A 22,487-nucleotide genomic window follows, 5' to 3' on the forward strand; every position below is an offset into this window, starting at 1 on the left:
ATAACCCAGGTGGAGCTTAAAAATAACCAAATAGGTTCAATGAAAACGTTCAAGACAACATCTTGTATGAAAAGGTATGTTCCCATCATCGGAGACAGACAACATTCTTAAAACATTTCTTAAGATTACTTTCTCCTCTTGAACTGTCACATATATTACTGTACTCTTTATAAAATCCGTTTCAGGGTCGATTTTACATATGTGGAAAAGAGGAGCATGTAAATTCATTTGTATTTTTCTGTGCTGTTGACCGCCGAAAACAACGTTTTTGCATACATGCAATTTAGTTTTATAAAGTAACAGAGACTGAACGTATTCTACGCGATGTATACAAAACTAGAATTAAAGTCTTACCCGTGATAATATATAAAATTGTAATATATTATAATGTTGAAATATAATTAGAAATGATTATAGATAATTATTATATATTATACAACGTAATAATGTTACAAAACACACATTTAAAATTAGGGAGAATAAAGTAAAATAGCAGGATTAAGACAAAAACGACGCAGATTAAACGATGTGCCATCTTTCTGAAAATGTTTCCATGACAGCTAATCAGACACACGTGTGACAGTATTTTACACGAACCACAATATGGGTACCGACCGCTTTGTCGCTGCCGGTACCTTTCTCCTATTGGTTGAAAATCATCATTTAATTGGATTAACCTGGGAGGAAAACAGCGGCAAGCGGGGCTAGGTTTTTTCCTTTAACCGACTTTTGCTAGATGGGTTTCAAACGATGAATGCTTTGCTGAAGGGTAAACGACCAGGGTGATCAGACTGCACAGATGACAGATATTTGTGTGTTCGGGGGATAACAATGCCTTCTCCGATTCCAGTCAGCCGTTTGTTGCCAAAGGAATTTTACCCAAGCATTGACTTAGGACCATGTAGTAGCCCCTTAGAGAGGCATGTGAAAGACTCGACTCTACATTTACCATCTCAAGGTTTTAAAGCTCGGAATGCGCTGAAGCTCTGGTCCTGTGTCATACAGTGGAAACAACTGCGGCTGCTTCATCCCCTCGGCTCGGGTGGCTTTGGGTCGGTATATAAAGGAACCTACTACGGGAAGACGGTAGCGGTGAAGAAAGTCAAGAAATGCACAAAGAACAAGCTAGCCTCACGACAGAGCTTCTGGTCTGAACTGAATGCCGCCCATCTGCAACATGAGAATATTGTCAGGATTGTGGCAGCGACCACCTGCATTCCCGAAAGCGTGGAAAACCAAGACAACATAGGCACCATCATAATGGAGTTTGCGGGAACAGCCACCTTGCATCATGTTATATATAACCATGCACCTCCCCTTGAAACAGAAACGTGCTTTCGGTTTTCCAAGGACATTGCTAACGGCTTACATTTTCTGCACTCGCATTGCATCATTCATTTGGATCTGAAGCCTGCGAATGTACTGGTCACTGACGGCAACATCTGCAAAATTGCAGACTTTGGCTGTTCCCAGAAAGTGGACAACTACAACGACATATCCCCTGCAAAACCCCAGAATTGTCACCTGGGCGGTACATACACTCACAGGGCGCCTGAACTTCTAAAGGGTGAAAATGCATCTTTCAAAGCAGACATCTATTCGTTTGGTATCACCTTCTGGCAACTGATGACTAGAGGCCAGCCATATACTGGCGACCGCCAAGCTGTGCTGTATGCTGTTGTTGCGTATGACTTACGCCCCGCTGTCACAGACGGTGTGTTTAACGAAACTCCTTTGGGACAAACTTGTAAAGCCTTCATGTGCAGGTGCTGGAACAAGGACCCTAGGGAAAGACCTAGCGCCAAAGAACTGATAGGTAAAGTTGAAACGTTACAGGACCTATTGATGACAATGTGAAAATAAAAGGCGCAATAGCTGGTGTAAATCGACACCGTCTTGTTTACTGTGAATTGTTAACTTTTTAAATGTCTTTTATTACTAGAATGATGTTATCTCGTTTAAATAAATTATAAAATGGAACACGTGGACCGTTTTGTTTACCTAGGTTTTAACGCATTATTTTATATTTTCTGTACGGCAAGATTGCTATATCTTTACATCTTAATAATGTTGTTCTGGGTTTCTGTGCTACAGTACGTAATTGTGGCAGAACTATAGTAGAAATTCCAGAAGAGGGCGCAATGCTGTTATACCCACGGCTCAGCCTTCTTTGCAACGATTTTAACCAAATTATGGGATGGAAGCTTTGCTGCATAAGGAATACAAAATAACGTTAATTTATGTTAATGTTAACATTTAATTCCCTTGGAAAAAGTATTATTTTTGGTACTATGGGTAGATTGCATCTGTAGTTAAATAAGCGTGACTTATCTTATTCAAAACTAATTTTTAAAACCAATTTATACAGCGATAAAAAAGTTTTTTTTAAATGTATATTTTAAAAAAGATTTAATACACCAGTAAGGAACAGGACATACTTTAAGCTTGGGGTGTGACTTGAAACCACCTCTATAAAGTAGGGTGTCTATATAGCTCGAAGTCTGGCTATAATGTGATTAAATAAAATAATCTACTCTGCTACTGGAGAAGATGAAACGGGACCCAAGCTGATGGGCAACTTTACTACCTTGCCTAGCAGGGTATATTATATTCTATTAAGAGGAAAGTTCTCCCCACATTTTTTATCTTTTTGCATGCATTCCAATGTGTACTACAAACTATTTTCTTCAAAATGATTAGACCAAATCATTACATATTTTATTTAGAAGAATAACCATCAAAACGTGTTTGAATTAGTTTTAGAAGCATATATTAAAAAGGGGGCTTGAACTCCCCTTTTATCAGATTTAACTACCAATCAACCAACCTTTGCAAAATTGCTGCTAGCTACATTCTCATCTTTTAGAAACTGTGCCTGCTTGGTTAAAAACAGACATGTTATCTCTTGAATTCTTGTCTGCTACTCCCCTCCATATTGTCCCATTTGTTTTAGATCTAACTTTCTAGTCAGATACTACAGTAGGGACCTGGATACAGACTAGGTAATTATGACCTTGGTCTCTGCTCTGCATTGCTCTATAGGTTCCAGTTACTTTTTCCCATATTGGAAAAATGCCTTAACATTTTGTCTGATGGAGGAGTGGTATTCAATCTGTTAATGAAGTATACATGCACAAATGCTTTAAGACTACTTTAAGAGAGTCAATGGTTTTGTATTAGAGCATGGGGTCTCCTTAGGGCTATGTGCTGCCCCCATCCTGTATATTCTTTACATGGGAGGCTATAGAAGTCCCTTTGAGGACCAACACATCATTAAGTGTTGATGACTGCCATTGTCAATCTGCTCCAAGGTATAAACACTGGTCATGGGCCTGCTGTGGACTATTTTGCTGAATGGTGTAACCAGTCCTCCCTTCACCTTAATGTGTCAAAACCCAAAGATACAGTATGCATTTGACTTTAGAAAGCAACCACCTGTGGCAAAATCAACAGTTGTTGAGGAGCAAGAAATTGAAATTGTTAATGGTTACAGATATCTTGATTACAAACTAATCTTTGAGGAAAATATGGATGCCATATGTGAGAAGAGCCAAAAGTGATTGTTTTTCTTGAGAAAACACTGCTCTTTTAATGTGTGTACTACAACAGTAACTTTATTCTATAGAACCTTTATTGAATCTGTTCTAACATTCACTGCAGTCTCCTGGTTTACCTTAATACACGCAATAAAAACAAATATAGTGAAGGTAGCCAACAAAATTATTGGTGTACAACAGCGGCAAGTGTCAGACATTTACATCAAACGAATAACGTAGAAGGCCAATATGCAGGAATTATTGACTTGCATGACCACCCCTTGCACAGCAAAGTTGAGCTTCTTCCATCAGGCCATCTTAGAATAGGACTAAGTTAGCCTTTATCACCACAGCTATAAACCTGCTTAATGTGGACAAATGATTGTATATTTTACATGTTTTTATTTATTCTTATTTGTTCATGGGCTCATATTGTATTAAATATAAACTGCAAAGGAACCCCCAATGTTAATTCTGTGCTAAAAATAAAAAAACAAACCTTTTCTCCTGTGGAGCCTTTCTCTTGTGTATAAAGGAAAAAAAAAAATTGTAACGAGAGTTTTGAAACTTGTTTTCAAAAACATTCTTCTGTTATTTACATGTCTGTAGTGTAATTAGCAATAAGAGCTCTGGATAGTAGTAGTTGCCTCTGCTAAATGCAAAATCCCACACGGAGCTATAATTGAACTTACAGTATTCCTGATCTTTCCAAAATTTGCACAGTAATCCTCTCATGAGAGAACTCCTTCGTTTTCTTATTAAAAATGTAATGGGTGTTTTTTAACGGATGTTTTTGTATTTCACCATCTGTTTGAAACTACGGTATATCTGTGAAAACCTAATAAACATTGATTAAAAACATAATGGAAACAGCAGCTAAATATATTATTTGATGCAACATTGCGCACACTTGTTCAAACTGTAGCAGATGTGGTCTATTTCAGTTTGCATACATTCATATAAGGTTAAAAATGACTAAGACTGATTTGAACATACGATCTTCATGTGACAGTCATACTGCTATCACTCTTGATACTCCAAGTCATACAGTATGTTTAAACCTTATTTTATACTTGTCCCAAAATGGTGCCGTCCCGAAGCTCTTCTTTCAAAGTGCTGAATATTCTTTTACCTTGACTCCACACTCTCATTGCAGTCAGTGTGTTTACAACACACTGGGGTCTATTCGGGGAGTTACACAGTGATGGGGTGGCACTTGGGTACAAGTATAACAGGGGTGCGAAACCAGGGAACTATTTACAAGAATCCGGCCGATGTCACCAGACTGTACGCCCGTTTTGCAGCGGGTCAGCTGCACTGGTCAGCGGCTTTCCTCGTCCCCGCCCTGACCACTTCTACTCCTGTCCTGCCCCTCGCCGCGTACCCCAGGTGAATGCGCTACAGTACGCTCGCCTCCATTCAACAATGTGTCATTCATAGCCGGCATCAGCTGCAGTGACAACACGCCTGCTGCTTACAATACCACTATTTACACTACACCCGAAGAAGGCTCCATAACCGAAACGTTCTTTTCTCTTTTCAGCATGGAATAAACCTTAACTTATTCCTATATATACTACTGTTTATTCGTGAGTTGCTATGTAGTTTTTTTTTTCTTTTACTGTAAGGTTACTATTTATTTTTCCATTTCTTTGTCGTATTTGTGTATAGATCTATACATTATCCTGTCCGTATCTGCCTTTGTGTTTGTTATTTTTCTTTTCTGTATTAAGTCTTACAATGTTTAAACCTAAGCCTGTAAACAACACCTATCTTTCGTGCCTCTTGCGACAACACCAGCCGCCGATAGCAGTACCCACTAGTGCGCATAACCGGTAACCGTGCTTGGTTTTGGTTCCCCGTTTCCGCGCCCGAAGCGCCTACGTCACATTCGAGATTCCCGCGCTCACCAATAGGGTGAATTGGAACAGCGGCTGACAGAGGACACGGCCGCCGCTATTGGCTCTCCTCGGCGGGAGGGGTCAAAGGTTGCTCAGTGCCCGTATGTGTTGTATAAAACCCTTGGCAGGCCTACGCTCTTTCCTTTTCTGCAAGCCCGTGTTCGTGGCCCGGGTTACTTTTTGCTTCCTGGCTCACCGCTGTTCGCTTGGATTTCTTTCGAATAAGTCGGTCAGGAACATTAAAACATGGTGAGAACGATGGTTTCGTGTTTTTGTTCATGCAACTTACTACAATAAAGCTTTTTATGTGAGCTTTGCTGTTCGGAGCGGCGTGATGAAGGCCTGCTTTCAGTAGCGACACGTGTGGTTTGAGACGAGCCTCCAAAGTTATAATAGCAGAAATGGGTGAAGAAGCTAGACTTTATCAGTATTAGCGTTATTATGTGGGGTCCCTAGATCGCATGTCGGCTGATTAAAAAAAGAAGAAGAAAAACATGGTTATATGTTTTCTATAAGTTTTGTTTTGAATCCATTCGCGTTAATTTTGTTGTACTGCAGGCCTTCTTTGTCGCTTCTTTTAGAAAATTCTCTCCGATGGGATGTTTTCCCCTGATATAAGAAGTTTTGTCCCTTCTCTCCCTGTAGCGATGTTCTGAAAAGTATGAAATTGACCTAAACGTTCTTTAACTCGCAAGCACTCGGGAATCGCTCGGTCCCGCAGCCGCCGGACCTATGGTCCCACACATCCGTTATACACGCGTTGAAGATGCCCGTCTTTTAAAACAGGCATTCAAGGACACCGGCAAGGCGCCTGTTGAGGCTGAGGTTGCGATCCACCGCATCAGAATCACGCTGACCAGCCGCAATGTGAAGTCTTTGGAGAAGGGTAAGTGAATTGGGTCTGCTGGAGAGGCCGTACAGACCGGAGTGTAGCTGTCAACGGGTGTCAAGTGAAATGCACGATGACTGGTTGACTGTTTTTAAATACCAATTCGCTGTAGTTTTGTGATCCGTTCTGTCGGATTTAGGGTTATTTGCTGTAATGCAGTTGCCTTGGCCATGAGGATAATGCTTACAAATGACATACACTGATTGTGTTATACGCTATTCTGAGCCATTCTTGTATGTTCCTGCCGCCACGTTGGTTGGCGCAGACAGAGGTCTGAAAGCTTTCCCCCCCCGTCTTTTCCATGTTGTCTAGTGTGTGCTGACCTGATCCGTGGTGCCAAGGAGAAGAACCTGAAAGTCAAGGGACCTGTCCGCATGCCAACCAAGGTACCAGCCAGCTGCCTGCACTGCACACTGGGGTTCCTTGATTTCCCATATTAGTGTACAGTCAAGTGGGGAGCAAGGCGTTTGTGCAGGGGAGTTAACTTCTCCTAATTTTGTTAGGGATTAGACAGTGGCCTATCTATTTGTGCCATATATTTGAATGTCGTGCAGCACTAATGCATTGCTTGATCGAACTGTATTCTCATAAGGTGCTGGACAGTTTGTAGACTGAAGTGGACAAATCTGAGCACTTACTGTAATGCTTTCTCTTCATTTTGTGGCTGTCTGTTTTGATGGATAAGGATGTATGAATTAAAGGTCCTAAGAAAAGGCAATCATTAAATGCATTGTTGCCATCTCTCTCTTGATTGGATTAAAAGTATAGCACTAAGTTTAAGCCTAGAAAGTTATTCTGTAAATGAGTTAATTGGTGCCAGATTCATACTAAACTTCTATTCTTGGTACTGGAGATTTTAGAGAAAAATTCAGCACTAAACCTTAGTCATAAATCCAGATATTTCTTAATGAATCTCTTCACAATTTCTGAACGATAATCAGGTTGTGAAGGGCTGTTCTTCATCCTGAGGGTTAACCGGAGAATCTAAACTAAAAAGGGTTGTCGGTGTGTACATTTGATTTGAGTAATTTAACAATTAACTGTGCTAATGTACAGTGACCCCTGAAAGGATGAAAGATTTTTCAAATACGTCCTCCTTCAAATTGTGAAAATACTAACAAGTGGGTATGTAACAGGAGCTTGATACTGATTTCTGTTTTTTTTATTTAACCTTTAGACTCTGCGCATCACAACTAGGAAGACTCCTTGTGGTGAAGGTTCCAAAACCTGGGATCGTTTCCAAATGCGTATCCACAAGCGTCTCATCGATCTTCACAGCCCGTCCGAGATTGTCAAGCAGATCACCTCCATCAGTATTGAACCTGGTGTGGAGGTTGAGGTCACAATTGCAGATGCATAAGGTTGTTTTGGAACTGTAATAAACTTTTAAAAATAATGGCCTGGGTGTTTTCTTTTTAGTCCTGAGAGATGCTTACTGATACCAAGGGCTCTTAATTCCGTGCATTAGAATAAAGGATCTTGATGCATTTCACTTATTGGTTAAGGGGGAGTGGGGAGCTTGACCTACTTTTATCAGATCCACTTCAGTGACCTGAAGCAGTCATTTTGTGCTGACAAAAATCTATTACACTACACGATCATGCAAAATTGCTTCACCAATTCTGGTCAAGGGGCGAGTCCTTACTGAAGGGAAGTGTGGTTATTCCAAGAATTCCACTTACAATACCAACACGGTTTACCTTTGAAGTCTAGACCCAGCTTTGGTCACCTGAGATCTGACGAGCGATGGAGATCACTGAAAGGCCGGAAGAATATGGAGGGTGGGTGTTGAATTTTGAACAGTGCAGTTTTTTTAAATGCCCATAAATTTCAATCCCGGATTTTTATTAAAAATTGTGTTTGCTTTGGTTTAATGTATGACCTTTCCAATAGTAAAAACAATTAAACTAGTCTTAATTTGTATTTTAAAATCACGGTTCACTAAAGACGCGGTGCAACAAAAACGAGCAGATAGGGTTATCAGGAGGCCCTGGGCTAGGAAACCATGATTGTCAGGCTCCAACTATCAGGTGGAATTTTAAAACTTTTTAATCCTAATAGTATAATATTTCTCCGGATTACCAATGTTTTCATTTGCTAAACTATAAAATTCCCAAAGCATGGAGGTCCGTGACTGTCTTGGTCTACGTAGGAGTTCTGAAGTTCAGTTTGTCATGCATGCACACGTGCAATGAAATACTTAAAAACTTTGAACGTTGTTTCAAAGTGTTTTTGTTTCTTACAAAGTACTCTCGCTTAAATTCTACATCTTTTTCTTGGATGGATTAAATACCTCACAAATTAACGAAGCTAGCCAAATTGAATCCATTGCACAGTAAATTTAAATTTAAGATGTAGTAATTATTTTACATTACAAAGTTACATTAGGAACTTTCTACTGTAATTTTCAACGTACTAATTACTGCACTAGGAAAAATACATTTTCTAGCCGCCTCCTCAGGTTCAGGGTCGTTGCTGAACCAATCAACGGGTGCAAAGTGGGGTACATCCTGAACGGACGCCAGTCCATTAGAAAATTATAAATTTGTCGAATTAAATACGTTGCACTTGGTTTAAAATAAGAACGGGATACTATTCAATCTTTGAAAAAAGTATACCGGATTATTTACCCGACTGTATTGTGTTTTATTTATTTGAATAAAAAAGTTCATTTTAAAAGTCTGAAGGGGAGTTGAGCGTTAATTGAGGACACTGAGGAAGCAGATGTAAAAAAGTTGTTCAAAGTGGGGTTTATATTGGGAAATGACCTTGCGCACTCAAGACAAGCAGTTGTTAGTTGACAACACCTGCCTTGTCCCGCAATTACTTAATCTTGAAAAAAACAACTAGGTCAACAAATATTATACACACACTATTTCGAATTAAACACGAAACGAAAGTTATCACATTAAAACAAAAGTAGATTTCACAATCTTTTTGGGACCGTAAATATCTTATACTACTTAATATAAGATAATATTGGACAGTCATGTAATTGATGTTGTCAGCTAACGCCTGGAGCCAGGGATGTTGCTCACCTGAATTTAATTTTGCTTATCGTGGGATTTTGGAGTTTGAGGTTCTAAGGTTTGGCTCATTTAATTACATTGAATCGCTTCTCGGAGCAGGAGTTTGGAAACAGGAGTTATAACCTCTTTTGTATTTAGACGACAACGCTGAACTTCTTAGAAACCATAGATGAAGGTGAATCGTTCTTTATTTTGTTCCCATATAGCGTATAAATAAGTTTTAAAGTTTTAGATATAGCACAGCAGTGTCTCGTCATTCAAGCTGAGCCATAAAGGGACGTTCGGCGTTTTGTAATTTAATTTGAACTCAATATATTGGTTTTCTTAGAGATGTCCGCGAAAATCGACTTTACTGATGAAAGCTCTGTACTTGCGCATCCAGATACGGACGCCATGGAATCCACACCGCATGACCATCACTTTGACAATCTTCACAGAGGTGTGCTGTCTGAACTATCTACAATATCTGCAACAACAGTATCGGCACAGGTGCGTCTTGCTCCAGTAGTTAAAGCTTTAGCCTCTTACTGTGTACTTGCGTGCTGTATTAATTTAAATACCCAAAATAAAGTTGTTCTGCAGTTTAATCATCTACATGCAATACCACGTGGAATACATTTATATCACCAAAATTGATGTGGTTTACACATACAATGTTTTTTTTCCCCCAGAGTATTAGTGTTACATAGCATAATAAATAGACAAATTTTAAATAACTTTTACTGCTGTCTCATCCCACTGCATTTTATTATGATGATCTAATATGAGACGTTCATTCTATTTGTGAAACCTACTGTGTCAACCTTTTACTTATACTGTATCGTGCTTGTATTTGAAGTATTTTTTGCAAATGCATAAAACAAGACTGCCACAACAGCATCTTTAACACATTTAAGACCTTTTTTTTTGCTTGTATTTCTTTTAATTTGCAATGATTTTGCTAAAAATTGCTTGGTTTTCCTAAGTTAATTTGTTAACGTTTTATGTGGTTTTTAGCCAGCAAATTGAAAGCTTTTCTGAAACCTAGGAATTTGATTTGAGCTAATTAATGTAGCAGAGGGGTGACAAGCCCACCCACTACTGTAATCTTCTTTTGTCTAGCTCTTTTTTTGAGTCCACTTGTGGGGGGGGGAAGAATTCAAGATCATTTACTGAATGTACTGAGTGTCCTTCTCCTGATGAGTTTAGGTTGAGTCAGGAGGCAATTCGGAAGAACAGCAGCTGAAAGTCTACCTGCGAGTGAGGCCATTTTCCAAGGAAGAGCTCTCAAACAATGAGGATCAGGTAAAATGGGTAGAAATACAAATGTGCACAGTAAGTTATTTGAATATTATGTTTCGAGTTGTAAGTAGCAGCCTATGCTTTTTCTCCTAGGGTTGCGTGGTTTTGGAAAACTCTGAAACTGCAGTACTGCAGGCTCCTAAGGACTCGTTATCAATGAAGAACAGTGAGAGAGGGATTGGCCAAGCTGTGCATAAGTTTTCATTTTCTCAGGTGCTTTTATTGTAAAATCTACACTTCCAGATTTGTAGATTGATGACTAGATTGAGCATGTTCACCAAGAATAAATCTGCATACTTTTTTAGTGTGTTCTTTTAGTGAAATAGCACACTGCAGTAGATTTTATTGCAGAGTTCCTTTTACTCATCTTGTTTTTGTTTGTCTAGATCTTTGGGCCAGAGACAACCCAGACCCGTTTCTTTGAAAACACAGTGAAAAGTCTTGTGTATAGTTACCTAGAAGGACAAAATTCTTTGGTGTTCAGCTATGGGGTGACCAATGCAGGAAAAACCCATACAATCCAAGGTATATAACTTTAATATACATTGTGTGTGTGTACAGTTTATATACTGTACATGAGAGACTGTTGTTAGAGGAGAATGTCATAATTAAATCAAGTATTTTATGAACAATAAAGGGTAAGACTACTGTTAAGTTATTTCAATTGTCAAACACCAAATGACTACGTTCTAGTATCCGACACCTTATATATATATAGAATGACCAGTTTAATCTGCTGTTGAAATTAATTAAAAGTCCTATGATTTTTAATATCATTCTAGGATTCAAGTGAATATTTTTTTTTGGCAGGATCATCAAATGACCCTGGCATTTTGCCACAAGCTCTTGATGTGATCTTTGACCATATCAAAGGGAGGAAATATGAGCACATGGATTTGAAGCCTTATCTTAGCAATGATGTCCAGTATCTAGATCATGATCAGGTCAAGCAGGAGAAGTGCACAAAAGCTGCTGTGTTAGCATTGCTGAAAGAGGTTTGTTTTGCTTTACCTTCCTCATATAGGCCTTTTTGGAATGATAAATTGAATACAGTCTTAGTAAGTGCATTCAATAAAGTGTTGTATGACCACTTATATGTTCTGTAGGTTGTGACCCAGGTGTAATACTGTTTTTGTTAATAGGGCTTTGTGGATGGTGATAGTGCTCTAGAGCCTAACGGTGCTATTCATGAATTCATACTCATTAACAACCCCTCGCTAATCTGTAGCTCTTTCAAGTTTCTATCCACAGCTGTTTTGATGTACTGTAGATGTATGGTGATGCAAAATATGTGGATATAGCTGTCTGGTATCCTTATAGTTCGCATGGTGTCTCACAACAAGCGTCATTGAAAGCTAATCATTGTAAGAGTGATTTCTTAACACAGTTGTTTTTTGAATTTTCCATATATAAATATTACCTTCGAACATGTGCCACCACAAAATGAAGCAGTTGATTGTTTTCAATCACCAATGCTGTCGATTTATTTTAAAGGCAGAAGTGTTAATCTTTATTTTCCTCTACTGTTGTGACCGGTTTTGACCTAAATTCTTTTTTTTATGTTAAATTAAAATTTTTACTGGAGATGTTCCCTAAAACCTCCCACAGTAAGTGGACATGCTTCCAAGGATATCTTACTATTGCGGCGAGACTTGCTTCATTTAGTTACTTTTTAGTGTGTTTCTTCAAAACTGAGTTTTCTACTATGTCTTAACAGTTCTTTCCATTTTTAGAATTTTAAATGCAGCTTGTTCTTAACTCAGCTTTTTCTTTCGAGCATCTAGGAAAATGAACAATCTACAAAAGCCACCAGAAGCACTACCAATCTTAAAGGCATTTTAAAATCTCAACCTGAACCAAGTTTCTCCTTTTCATCGGTATCCTATGATCAGACAGGTAGTGCAAGGATTCTTCTTTCAAGGAGGCTAAATATTGCCTGAACTTTGCTTTTGAATTGTGCTTTAATCGATTGTAAATGATTTTTACATCTATGCTTGTTTCCCCCAATCAGCTGGTCCCTTTGACATGACTGATTCAGCCGCTGAAACGGATTCAAGCCTGTTCTCTGTGTGGGTCTCTTTCTCTGAAATCTACAATGAAAGTGTGTATGACTTACTTGAACCCATCCCCACTTCTAAAAACAAGAAGCGGATTGCCTTGAGGGTGTGCGAGGACTCTTCTGGAAACTCGTATGTGAGAGGCAAGTTCTTTGAATGCATATCTTTGGAAATACAGGAACTTCTTGCTTCATTTAGAACTTGATTTCAATTTACCATTTTTTTCCCCGTTACCTCCTTCTATGCTTTAAACTGTTTTGATGCACTATATACCTTTTTAAGGTTAACCTTGGGATTTGATCAGTTACGAGATCTGTTGTACTTCATTTGCTTTTAAAATGTTGGAATATATGACTAAAGTTAAAGTGTCTGCTTTGATATTTGTGCGTACATACTGCAAACATTAAATCAAAATGTATTTGCGTGGGAGAGTATGAATACCTCCAAAAAGACTTTTCCTGGAATTTATAGTGTGGTATTTGTGCAAATATCAGAACTGCTCTGCACTGCAACATACAGTATCAAAGTACTGTACTTCCTTAGGTTTGAATTCTGCTGTTAAGCATAATGAAAGATCTCATTTGCTGGTCCTGTAAATAGGATGCTGAAAATCTCATTAGTGGCATCAGTAGTACGTGCCCATTATTGAAGAGTAATTTGTATTCCTTTCTGCAGGTTTAAAGTGGATTAATGTCCAGAGCACTGAAGAAGCCTGCAAGATCTTGAGAGTAGGAAATAAAAATCGAAGTGCCGCCTCTACAAAGATGAACCATTCATCAAGCCGAAGGTATGAGGCTTTTACTTAAAACATTTATGTGAAGAATTTTTCTTCCTTTTCATATGAAAATTGATGGCCCCCATACTGTGGTTTTAATAATGACTGATTAACTTATAATTTACTGTATTGTACTAGCTGTACTAACATCTGTATGCAGTTATTCTTACCTACTCATTTGTGCATTCATTTATTTATTTGTTCTCCTAGACTACCCTTTTCTCATTTCTGTGTTCTCCCCATCTCTTCCATGCTCCTGATGAGGCTCCATGGTGCTTTTTTGTTTTAAAAAACATCACACATGGATGCAGCTTCTTCGTCAAGCATCTTACAGTTGTTTTATGGAAGCCCTGTCATTCTTCTAGAACACTTTTTAAAAGTATTTTGGATAGCTACAGTATGCAAGAGGTGTTTTTTGTGACCACATCATGTGGTGCAAATAAGTGTTCAAAGAGCAGGACTTCAATTTTATCACTAGGGTTGTTCCCAGATGTGTTGGGCGATTGATTTGACCTCCTGTGTCACTTGGAATTATTTTTTTCTTGTGATAAAAGTAACTTTCCACACCTTATCAGTCAGTGGATTGGAGCAAATTAATTGGTAACATCTGTACATTTTATACTTAAACATCTTAAGTTGTTAAAAGATTACAGCTGTGTAATAGTTAATTTCTCGAGGTTGGTTTTCTCTTCATCTGTTGAACTGTTGCAATATCAAATGTTTGTCACGCCTCCCCTTCTGACTCTTGATTCTTGATTCTTTTTGTTAGCCACAGCATATTTACTATCAAACTGATGAAAATTCATGGAACTGAAGTCCGCAGGATGTCTGAGTAAGTCTGGGCAAATGATTTAAAATAGCATATACTGTACTTTAAAAGGCTATGTGCCAAGGAACTTTTTTCCCCCCTTGCCTTAGACTTTCGCTTTGTGACTTGGCTGGTTCGGAACGCTGCAACAAAACTAAGACCTTTGGAGAGCGCCTGAAGGAGGCTGGAAATATTAATAATTCACTGCTTATTCTGGGAAAGTGCATAGCTGCATTGCGTCAGAACCAGAACGCCAAGTAAGTGATTTGTGTTGAAGGTTTGCGGGGCATTCCGACAAGATCTTGTTTTAGTCGATGAAATGGATGCAAAATTATATTGGTATTTCTTATGCATGCGACAGGTTTCTGAAAGTGCTGCACAGGAAAAATGGGCTTCTTCATGGTTTTCTTTCATTCAGCTTCTACAGTACTTGATTAATAGCCACACAAAATTCAAAGGTTTTAAGATTTTGTCTTGAATTGACAAGTCACTTAAACGGGTATCTTTGCAACTGGATGTTGAATAACTTTATGAACGTGGCATTCAAATCCTCTAACTAGCCGTTTCAAATAAGGAATCTGAAATTTACAGCAAATGACTTTGAACAGGAACCAAAGGACGGAGCCACAGGTACTGGCTCCAGATCACAAGAGGGAATAAAAAATTAGCAAAAGAAAGCTTGAACAACCCGTCACCTCATTCTAGTGAAGATGTCAGGCTTTTAGTGCTAGTAATGTAACTTTACTCTCAAATTGTTATCGGTTTGAATGAAAATAGGGAGTTTTTTTTTCCTACTTGGAATGCAGTTTTGTATCTTCTTTGAAGTCTGGATTTAAAGGTTTTGTGGTAATTTCAAAGAATTATAATCAAAGAATTTTAATCCAGTTAAGTACATCAAAATTAGAAGGCAGTGCCGATCTTGATCAAAAGAGCATGTTTGTGTCGCAGTTTGTGGTTAAGTGTGAAATTGTTTTTCAGTTGTTTGATTGCGCTTCTATTCCTGTTTAATCAATTTGTTTTTTTTTCTCTCCCCTTGGAAGAAGGAATGGTTATGTCCCCTTTCGCGAGAGCAAACTGACACGTCTGTTTCAGTCCATTTTCTGTGGGAAGGGCAGAGCGTGTATGATTGTGAACATTAACCAGTGTGCTTCCACCTATGATGAGACTCTCCACGTGATGAAGTTCTCTGCTGTGGCCAAACAGGTGTGTTGCTCTACTCTAGCCAGTGGAATTCTATTGGCATTGGTTTTGAACAAAACCTTTTCTTCCTTTCAGAGAAGCATCTGGTTTGTGACTCCGCTGTTTTTTTTTTTTACCAGCTGTATTTGTTGATCAGCAGCAGTCTGGTTTATCTGAGGTTAAATTTCACAGTTCATTCTAAATAAGGGATGGTAATTGGGTCCTCGGTAATTACAAAGTAACTGATTTTCTAGAATTTAAAATGTTTAGAATATATATTATACAATTTAGAGAATACAGAGGTATTAAGGAAAAGGTTGTCTTTTTTTTTTTAAGTTGTGGTCTGCTTTTGTTAACGTTGGGGTAATCGAAGACCACTGTATTTCTAATCCACTTGTGGACCATGAAGGAGCTGATATTTCGTACACTCTGATTAACTGTAGCTTACTTATATGATTGTAGGTTTAACACATGGTAGTATAGTGCTAAACCCCTGGTATTTTTTCATGTGATGTATTCTTTATTTATTTCAGGTGGTTCAAATAATACCTCCCAAAACCCTGGAGAGTATAGCTCCCCGATTGGTGGGAAAGGATGGAAAGCCTCTCATCAGAGATGGCGTGATTGATAATGAAGCTCTTGAGATGTACTTGTCAGAAGAAGAATTGCTCGATGATGATGATGAATCTGACATGTCAGTCCTGCCTCAAGAGGTATTTGTCTTGCTGCCAGGTGTGGTGAAATGCTAAATCATTGAAGGGAAGCGTGTGGAAGTTTTCTCCTTGCTCATCTTCCACCCTTAAAACCTCTTTTGAGGCTTTAGGCTGCAATGTGGTATTTTTCAAAATGGAAGTTAGACTTGTGCAGATTACATGGTTACTTCTTTGCAAAATTATTGGGTGAATTTGATGGATAATCGTGTTATCAAAGTTTCAGGTGAAATGAGTTTAAGGAGTAATTAAGTACAGTGCCCAATTACAAACTTTTCCAATGTTATTTTTCCATACCTATATATATATACAGTATATATTGAACCTTGTTAAGCTGTAGTATATATCACAAGGGCTACTGATGATTGTAATAGATTTAAATTGTTGCATCTTATGCAGCAGTTCATTTACACTTGTGTACTTCTGGTATATTATAACACTTATATTGAGCAAAGGCATGGGCACTGAATATGAAGCAGTTTTTTTTTGGAATTGCTGTACGAGTAGCTTTTAATCCTCACAGACATGGTAGTAATGGTCAACTCTCTGCGCTCCAGACTTTCAAACCTGTCCTCTCAATTCCTTTCCAGCACCATTATATGGCAACGACTTCTTTAGTGTTCTTTTTATGGACTAGTGCACCTGCAATTAATTTTTCAATAGTCTAATTAACTTTGATCTAAAGACTTTGTTGCCAAATACTAGAAAAACCTGGTTTGCCTTTTTTTACCCCCCAAGGAACTTCTGAATATTATCGAGACCCTTAAAGAGAAGCTGCTTGCTGAACGGCGTAAAAATGTCGTCCAGGAGATTGAAATCCGTAAAGAGATGGGAGACGCAATGCTTCAGCAGCTCTTGGAGAGTGAAGAGATCAGAAAGTAAGGGATGTGAATGATCCTGACTGAGTTTTAGAAAGGGTCCTGTCAAATTCTGTCTAGTTATGTAGGGGGGAAATATATTGATTTTAGTGGCAGAAGTGGATTTCGCTGGTTTTAATAAATTAATTTCTAATGTGGATATAAATCGTTCACGATTGTGGCAATTTCATTACCACAATATGCCGCGAGCACTGATTTCAGCTCTGTATTAAAGCGCTCGTAAATTATTACTGTATGTTTTCACAGCAGCCAGTTCCATAAGTCATCTGAAAAAAGTTTGTTTCCTGTACAAAATGTTAAAGAGAAAACCATTCATTGACTGAGTAACCTGGATTAATACTATACAAGAGCAGAATGTTCACAAGCCCACATGCAATAGAATTCATGGGACTGTCTCTTTCTCATTTAACAGACTGTGGCAGAAGCAATCTTTGTAGGCTTGAACTGCATGATCCATGTTTCATTGGTTTTCAAGAAGTTTGAAATCTGGGGGTTGTTTTGACTAGTTTTATAACAGTATGCAATGTAAATGACGTGTTCTTATCCTTTCCGGTTAGAATAACTATGAACCTGTTCCTTTTTTTTTACAGTAGGCAGATTGAAGAGCTTAAGGACAGCTACGAAGAAAAACTGGAGAATACTTTTGAAATGTACAAAGATGCCATCAAAGAGCACGCCTATCAGTGTGCTTTAGAAAGAGTAGAAGAGGAGTATGTACCTGTGGATGAATTTCTTGCTGAACAAGAGAGAGTCCAGGTACCTTTGGCTTCACCCAGACCTTTTCTGTTCAGGCAATCTGTACTTGAAAGAACATAGGTGGTGATTTTCTTTTTTCACCTTCTGAAAATCTCTTTCCTGATTCTGTTTTAGGTTTATTTGAGATTTTTTTTTTGGCTCTCTTGCTTGTACCATTAGGTTTTTCCATGAGTGTCCATCACTTTACCTTGTTCTAATGGTCTAATCATTTTCTTTACTCCTTCTGTAGTCCTTTGCTTAATAACTGGGCTCTCTGATAAGGAACACCACAAAGGATGTTGGAACCAATACTGAGATTTCAATGTTTTTTTTGATGAATTACTTAAGATGACAGAACATTTTGGATTCTGCTGTGCTGTGTTCTAAACCTTTTTTTGTTGTAGGATTTGACAAAAAAGCTTGCTGAAATGGAGCAAAAGCTTAGAAGTTTCCAGAGCAATCCTACTGATCCACAGACCATGACAAGTTCAAGCCAGTATTCTCTCGAGTTTGAGTCTGGCTCCTCAGGTATATATTACAAGTGCAGTTGTGGTGTAAGGTTTTCACATCCTTTGCTGAAGATGGGGGTTGCAAATAGTACAAAAATATTCATGGTGCAGGAGAAGCTGTTAATAGGAATGACCTTAGTGTAAGAAGGTATGTTTTATTTACAGCTGACAGATTTAAGAGTAGTGCAAGATTTCTTCTTTGTTTTGGCTATAGCATTTCATTCCCAAATAGGTTTCTGGCGGACAAGGCTGAATTTAAGAAGGTTATTCTCATGAAAGTGATCAGGACCACACATTGTTTCAGTGTGTGCACAAATTTATATTTCTCTCTCATTTCTTCAGGCGAGTTCTTGCTCCGCCAGAACTCTTATTGGAGCTATCCCTTTGTAATTTGTAGTGTACTCATTTTGGCAGAATTATTCACCTCTCTGTACATAGGAAGTGTCACCTTTCGGATAGGATGTTAAATGGAAACCACTTCCTTCACTATGGGGTGTCCTGGTTAAATTCCACTATGGACTAATTTCTCCCTTGGTTCACTGTTTAATGGGGTTGCACTGGTGGTACAGTAGATAAAGTAGAGTTATTCCTTTATGCAACACATTATACTTTAATACTTCTAAAAATGTTTAATTTCACCCAGAAGGAAAAAGGACTTGCATATGTTCTATAAATAAAGTTAAATAAATATATTATAAATCCGTGATTTGTTTGTTTTTTGAAAGAGTCAAAGAGAAATGATGCACTTCCTGAGGCAAATGCCTTGTCTGAAAAGCTGCAAGAAGAGAAAAACAAGGTAATTGTTTTCAGCAAGGGATTAATCTGTTTTGTGTATGGCTGCCCTAGAACAACTGTTTTAAATCGGGTATTATTTATCCTGAATAAATCAGCCAAGGTTGTCAACGTGTTCTGAAGAGAAGTTAAGGTTTCCTTCTTTGAACAAGTGAAGGAACATTTCCTTCTTTGAACATTAATTGAGAGTAATGTAATGGTTCAGTCACTCAAGTGATGTTGCGATATTAGGAATCAATGTGTGAAGGATCTTGTATTGTTAAATAACTTCTCATAATGTGATGTAAGCTTACAAGCAAGTTTTCCATTGCCTTAGACAATGGTATGCATTCTCCAGATTAAAACCCAGAGTCTTATCGTATGCCTAAACACATTTTCAATTAATGAAGGAGATTTTCAATATGCTTTTATTCACTATAACAAGTCTTCTTTCCTTCTTGTTTCACTTACATCCTTTTATATTAGGTAATTAAATCTTTGGAAGAAAAGGTTGTGGAACTGAATAAAACCCTTCAGGAAGCTGCAGAAAGCTTTATGAAAAAACAGACAGAAATTAAGTTCCTGCAGCAGAAAATTACTGACCAGGTAAGCGCTTCTTTTCATTGAAGGTTATACTGTCTAGTTAATGAGCTGACTTGGATTATGAATTAACTCTAAATCATCAAGATGATGGAAAAGTGCCTTTAAATAATGAATTAAGTCATAAGATTTCCCATTACTTTATTGGGATGCAGTTTTTGTTAAAATGACTAACATAGCTTGTCCGATTTTAACAGACGTTCCAGCATGACGGTGACAGAAAATGTACGTCCAATTTAATAGAGAAATGGTTAATTGCACCCTAATCTGTGTATGCATTCCACAGGACCATGAGATTGAAAAACTGCAAAATACCACCTTGGAACTAGAGACTTTGGTGTCACGACTTAGGGAAGAACTTGAGCAGCTGAACAGGATTTCAAAAGAGGCCCCAGAGCAGCCCAAGCCCAAGAAAGGCCTGCTTGCAAATATAAAGGCATCCGTTTCCTCTCCTGTTAAACTGAGCAGAACGTTGAAGAAATCTGCTAAGAGCGCTCAGAGCTCCTCCCGGAAGAGAGCCTTGTGAAGAATTTGTTGCTGTGAATGTTTTTTAGAAATGTTAAAAAGTATTAAAGAATATTAATGTCTAATATTTTATTTTAAATAAAGACCAAAAAATGAAATGTCGTCGGTTTAGTCTTGTTGCACTGTCAGTCCTGGAAAGTCCTTTTCTTAACCTTTTTTGCTGTTCAGTTTTGCTCTGTGAGATGTGCTACAGCATGAATCCTTCCTTGCTCACCTCTTTATTCAACTTAACTGAAGCCATTTGACTACCTGGCTGTTTGTTTAAACTGTGAAGCAGCTACTGTACATTTTGTGAGTATCTCCAAAAAAAAAGTCTTAATCCTTATACATTTATTAAAAAAAAGCCTCTTTATTGAAATATTTTTTAATTCTTATACAGTGTGCATATTACATTTAGCTCTTCATTTTACAGTAAAAATCACCAATATTTACATACATATTTATATAATGACAAATAAACTTGGTAACATGAGTAATTTTAGTACAAACTGGAATTTACAATTGTTAAAACAAGGCAGATTAAGCAAACTTTGTTAGGTTGGCAATCTCTGCTAATGTGGTAGTCAGAAATGTGAGTCCAAGGCAACTGTTTAACAGCAGTATAAAATTAAATAGAAAGTCACCTGTCTTTAATGCACTCCAAGAGCAAGTTACTGTACATACCATTGTTACTGTATATTGGAGGACACTGTACCTGGCCAGTGGGTTACAGCATACACGTCCTAAATCAAAAGGCTCTCTCAGGTGTATTTTTGCTCTATTTCGGAAAACTGTAGTGGGCTAATTATGATATAAAACTGTTTTGACTTGCTGCTAATGTCTTGTGGCATCTCAATGGTTCCTTATCTAATTAGTATCTAAAGGTTCTCTGGCTTCTGAAACAGCTGGTGAATTAATGTGGACATAAGACATCACATCACAGATTAGTTGTACAGATGGACAACTTTCTTCTCTCTGGGCAGGATGTTTATCTTTCAAGCGGTCCAAAAAAGTTTTGTTCTGGGATTATTATTAGGTCCACTAAAGTATGGTAAGACCCTTTGGGAGTTTTTCTTGGTAGTACAGTATTTGACTTTACCTTAGTAGTTAATTATTGGAGTATGCTATATTTAAAAAAAAACATTTAGTCAATAGTCATGCTTCACATGATTCTGGTGCAAAAGTACACATTACCTCTGTTGTGCTTAAAACAATAGGCCTCAGCTGTTGCATAATATGACAAATGTAGACCGCAAGACAGATGAATGATAAACTTTTTGCCACTCAATCTTAAAGTTGTTTGATCTTGTAGCTGTCCTTAAACTTTTTTTTTAACAGTTGAGGACCCAGTTGTCTCTGTAGGATTGAAATGTAAAAAAAAGGCACAGGCTTCATAGTCTTAACTTGGTGTAAAAATACAACTTGAACAAGGAAATTCATGTTAAATTAACTTCAATTTGAAGTAGGAAAACCAGCCTCTTTTTTTTAAAAAAAAATGCTTCAACTAAGCATTAGGTTGACTGCCAGGGCTGTCACTGTGAGCCTGCTGCATCACTGAAAGTCACTTCTCCTGTTCATGACTGTAGCCAGACCATTAAACATCAGAAACCACAGAGTAAAGCTCAATCACTCTAAGGCTGTTGCTGGTATTGCCCTTCTGTCGCTGTGTAGAAATCATCCAGTACACTCTGCATGTAGTCAAAAGTTGGCCTGTCTTCGGGTTTAGTCTTCCAACAGGAGGACATTATGGCATAGAGCTCTTTCGGACAGTTTTCAGGCTGAGGCATTCGATATCCACGCTGGACTGAAGTCATTACATCACTGTTGCTCATTCCTGCAAAAAATAAAGCAATTTTTCATTCGTATCACAAAAAGTTCAAAACTATGCACAGGACCTGTTTAGCAAAGCAAGGCATTTGAAATAGTTTCCTTTTAAAGCAAGAAATTAAGCTGTACTAAACGTCTATCGGACGTTACAGGAAATACGAAAAGACCGAGGCACAGACTTTTAATAGATTGTATAGACAGATGTCTTTCTGCTCAAAAGTGTAATAATTATTGTATTTTTTATATTTATAAAAATATTGACATGGATAATCACTGATCCTGTGCATGTGATATTTTCTCGGGGAAGGAATGACCACAAAACAGTTCAGATTTTAACCACTAGATGGTAATCAAGGACAATGCTAAACAATGTTCTTGTTCCAATTATTTTGCTTGACCAAGGTGATATTCTGCCTTTATGAAATGTGTTTATGCAACACCAATATGGTATTGTATGAATGTACCTTAGTAGTATTACACACAATTCATTAAGGATTC

The 22,487-nt window shown here is 37.9% G+C and overlaps 4 protein-coding genes and 1 non-coding gene across 6 annotated transcripts in view; 4 read left to right on the top strand and 1 right to left on the bottom strand.

Annotated features, from left to right (window-relative positions):
- The first annotated feature begins 831 nt into the window (after positions 1–831).
- Positions 832–1,857, top strand: mos (MOS proto-oncogene, serine/threonine kinase). Its single transcript, XM_088919377.1, has one exon. It carries the CDS (start codon positions 832–834, stop codon positions 1,855–1,857), a length of 1,026 nt encoding a protein of 341 aa, XP_088775503.1.
- A 3,724-nt stretch (positions 1,858–5,581) lies between these two features.
- On the top strand, positions 5,582–7,722 carry rps20 (ribosomal protein S20). Its single transcript, XM_088919333.1, has 4 exons — positions 5,582–5,686; positions 6,224–6,323; positions 6,639–6,712; positions 7,504–7,722. The coding sequence occupies exons 1-4, from the start codon at positions 5,684–5,686 to the stop codon at positions 7,684–7,686; spliced, it is 360 nt and encodes a 119-aa protein (XP_088775459.1). The 5' UTR covers positions 5,582–5,683; the 3' UTR covers positions 7,687–7,722.
- LOC148831820 (small nucleolar RNA U54) lies at positions 6,492–6,557 on the top strand. The gene has a single exon (XR_016091291.1). It is a non-coding gene; the product is annotated as a small nucleolar RNA U54 (small nucleolar RNA).
- A 1,963-nt stretch (positions 7,723–9,685) lies between the features above and the next one.
- On the top strand, positions 9,686–20,184 carry LOC148831821 (kinesin-like protein KIF20A). The gene is made up of 18 exons (XM_088919334.1): positions 9,686–9,844; positions 10,544–10,639; positions 10,730–10,849; positions 11,023–11,161; positions 11,447–11,631; positions 12,421–12,532; positions 12,648–12,836; positions 13,369–13,480; positions 14,238–14,300; positions 14,387–14,533; positions 15,317–15,479; positions 15,989–16,168; positions 16,904–17,043; positions 17,634–17,799; positions 18,183–18,306; positions 19,013–19,083; positions 19,545–19,664; positions 19,945–20,184. The coding sequence occupies exons 1-18, from the start codon at positions 9,686–9,688 to the stop codon at positions 20,182–20,184; spliced, it is 2,526 nt and encodes an 841-aa protein (XP_088775460.1).
- A 331-nt stretch (positions 20,185–20,515) lies between these two features.
- lyn (LYN proto-oncogene, Src family tyrosine kinase) overlaps positions 20,516–22,487 on the bottom strand; it is a 35,138-nt gene continuing 33,166 nt past the window's right edge. For both annotated transcript variants that reach the window (XM_088919336.1, XM_088919335.1), the window contains exon 13: positions 20,516–21,996. In XM_088919336.1, coding sequence (XP_088775462.1) covers positions 21,794–21,996 — 203 coding nt within the window. In that variant the 3' untranslated portion in view covers positions 20,516–21,793. The remainder of the gene's footprint in view (positions 21,997–22,487) is intronic.

This window comes from Atractosteus spatula, chromosome 6 (assembly GCF_055471065.1).
Source record: "Atractosteus spatula isolate fAtrSpa1 chromosome 6, fAtrSpa1.hap1, whole genome shotgun sequence".
In the NCBI taxonomy this organism is placed as follows: Eukaryota; Metazoa; Chordata; class Actinopteri; order Semionotiformes; family Lepisosteidae; genus Atractosteus; species Atractosteus spatula.

Bases quoted from the DNA above. Each gene is read 5' to 3' on its own strand.
- mos (XM_088919377.1), top strand. From the start codon at position 832: ATGCCTTCTCCGATTCCAGTCAGCCGTTTGTTGCCAAAGGAATTTTAC.
- rps20 (XM_088919333.1), top strand. The intron at 6,324-6,638 runs GTAAGTGAATTG...CATGTTGTCTAG, and splicing joins TGTGAAGTCTTTGGAGAAGG to TGTGTGCTGACCTGATCCGT. The intron at 6,713-7,503 runs GTACCAGCCAGC...TTTAACCTTTAG, and splicing joins CTGTCCGCATGCCAACCAAG to ACTCTGCGCATCACAACTAG.
- LOC148831821 (XM_088919334.1), top strand. From the start codon at position 9,686: ATGTCCGCGAAAATCGACTTTACTGATGAAAGCTCTGTACTTGCGCAT. The intron at 12,837-13,368 runs GCAAGTTCTTTG...TCCTTTCTGCAG, and splicing joins TGGAAACTCGTATGTGAGAG to GTTTAAAGTGGATTAATGTC. The intron at 19,665-19,944 runs GTAAGCGCTTCT...TGCATTCCACAG, and splicing joins AGCAGAAAATTACTGACCAG to GACCATGAGATTGAAAAACT.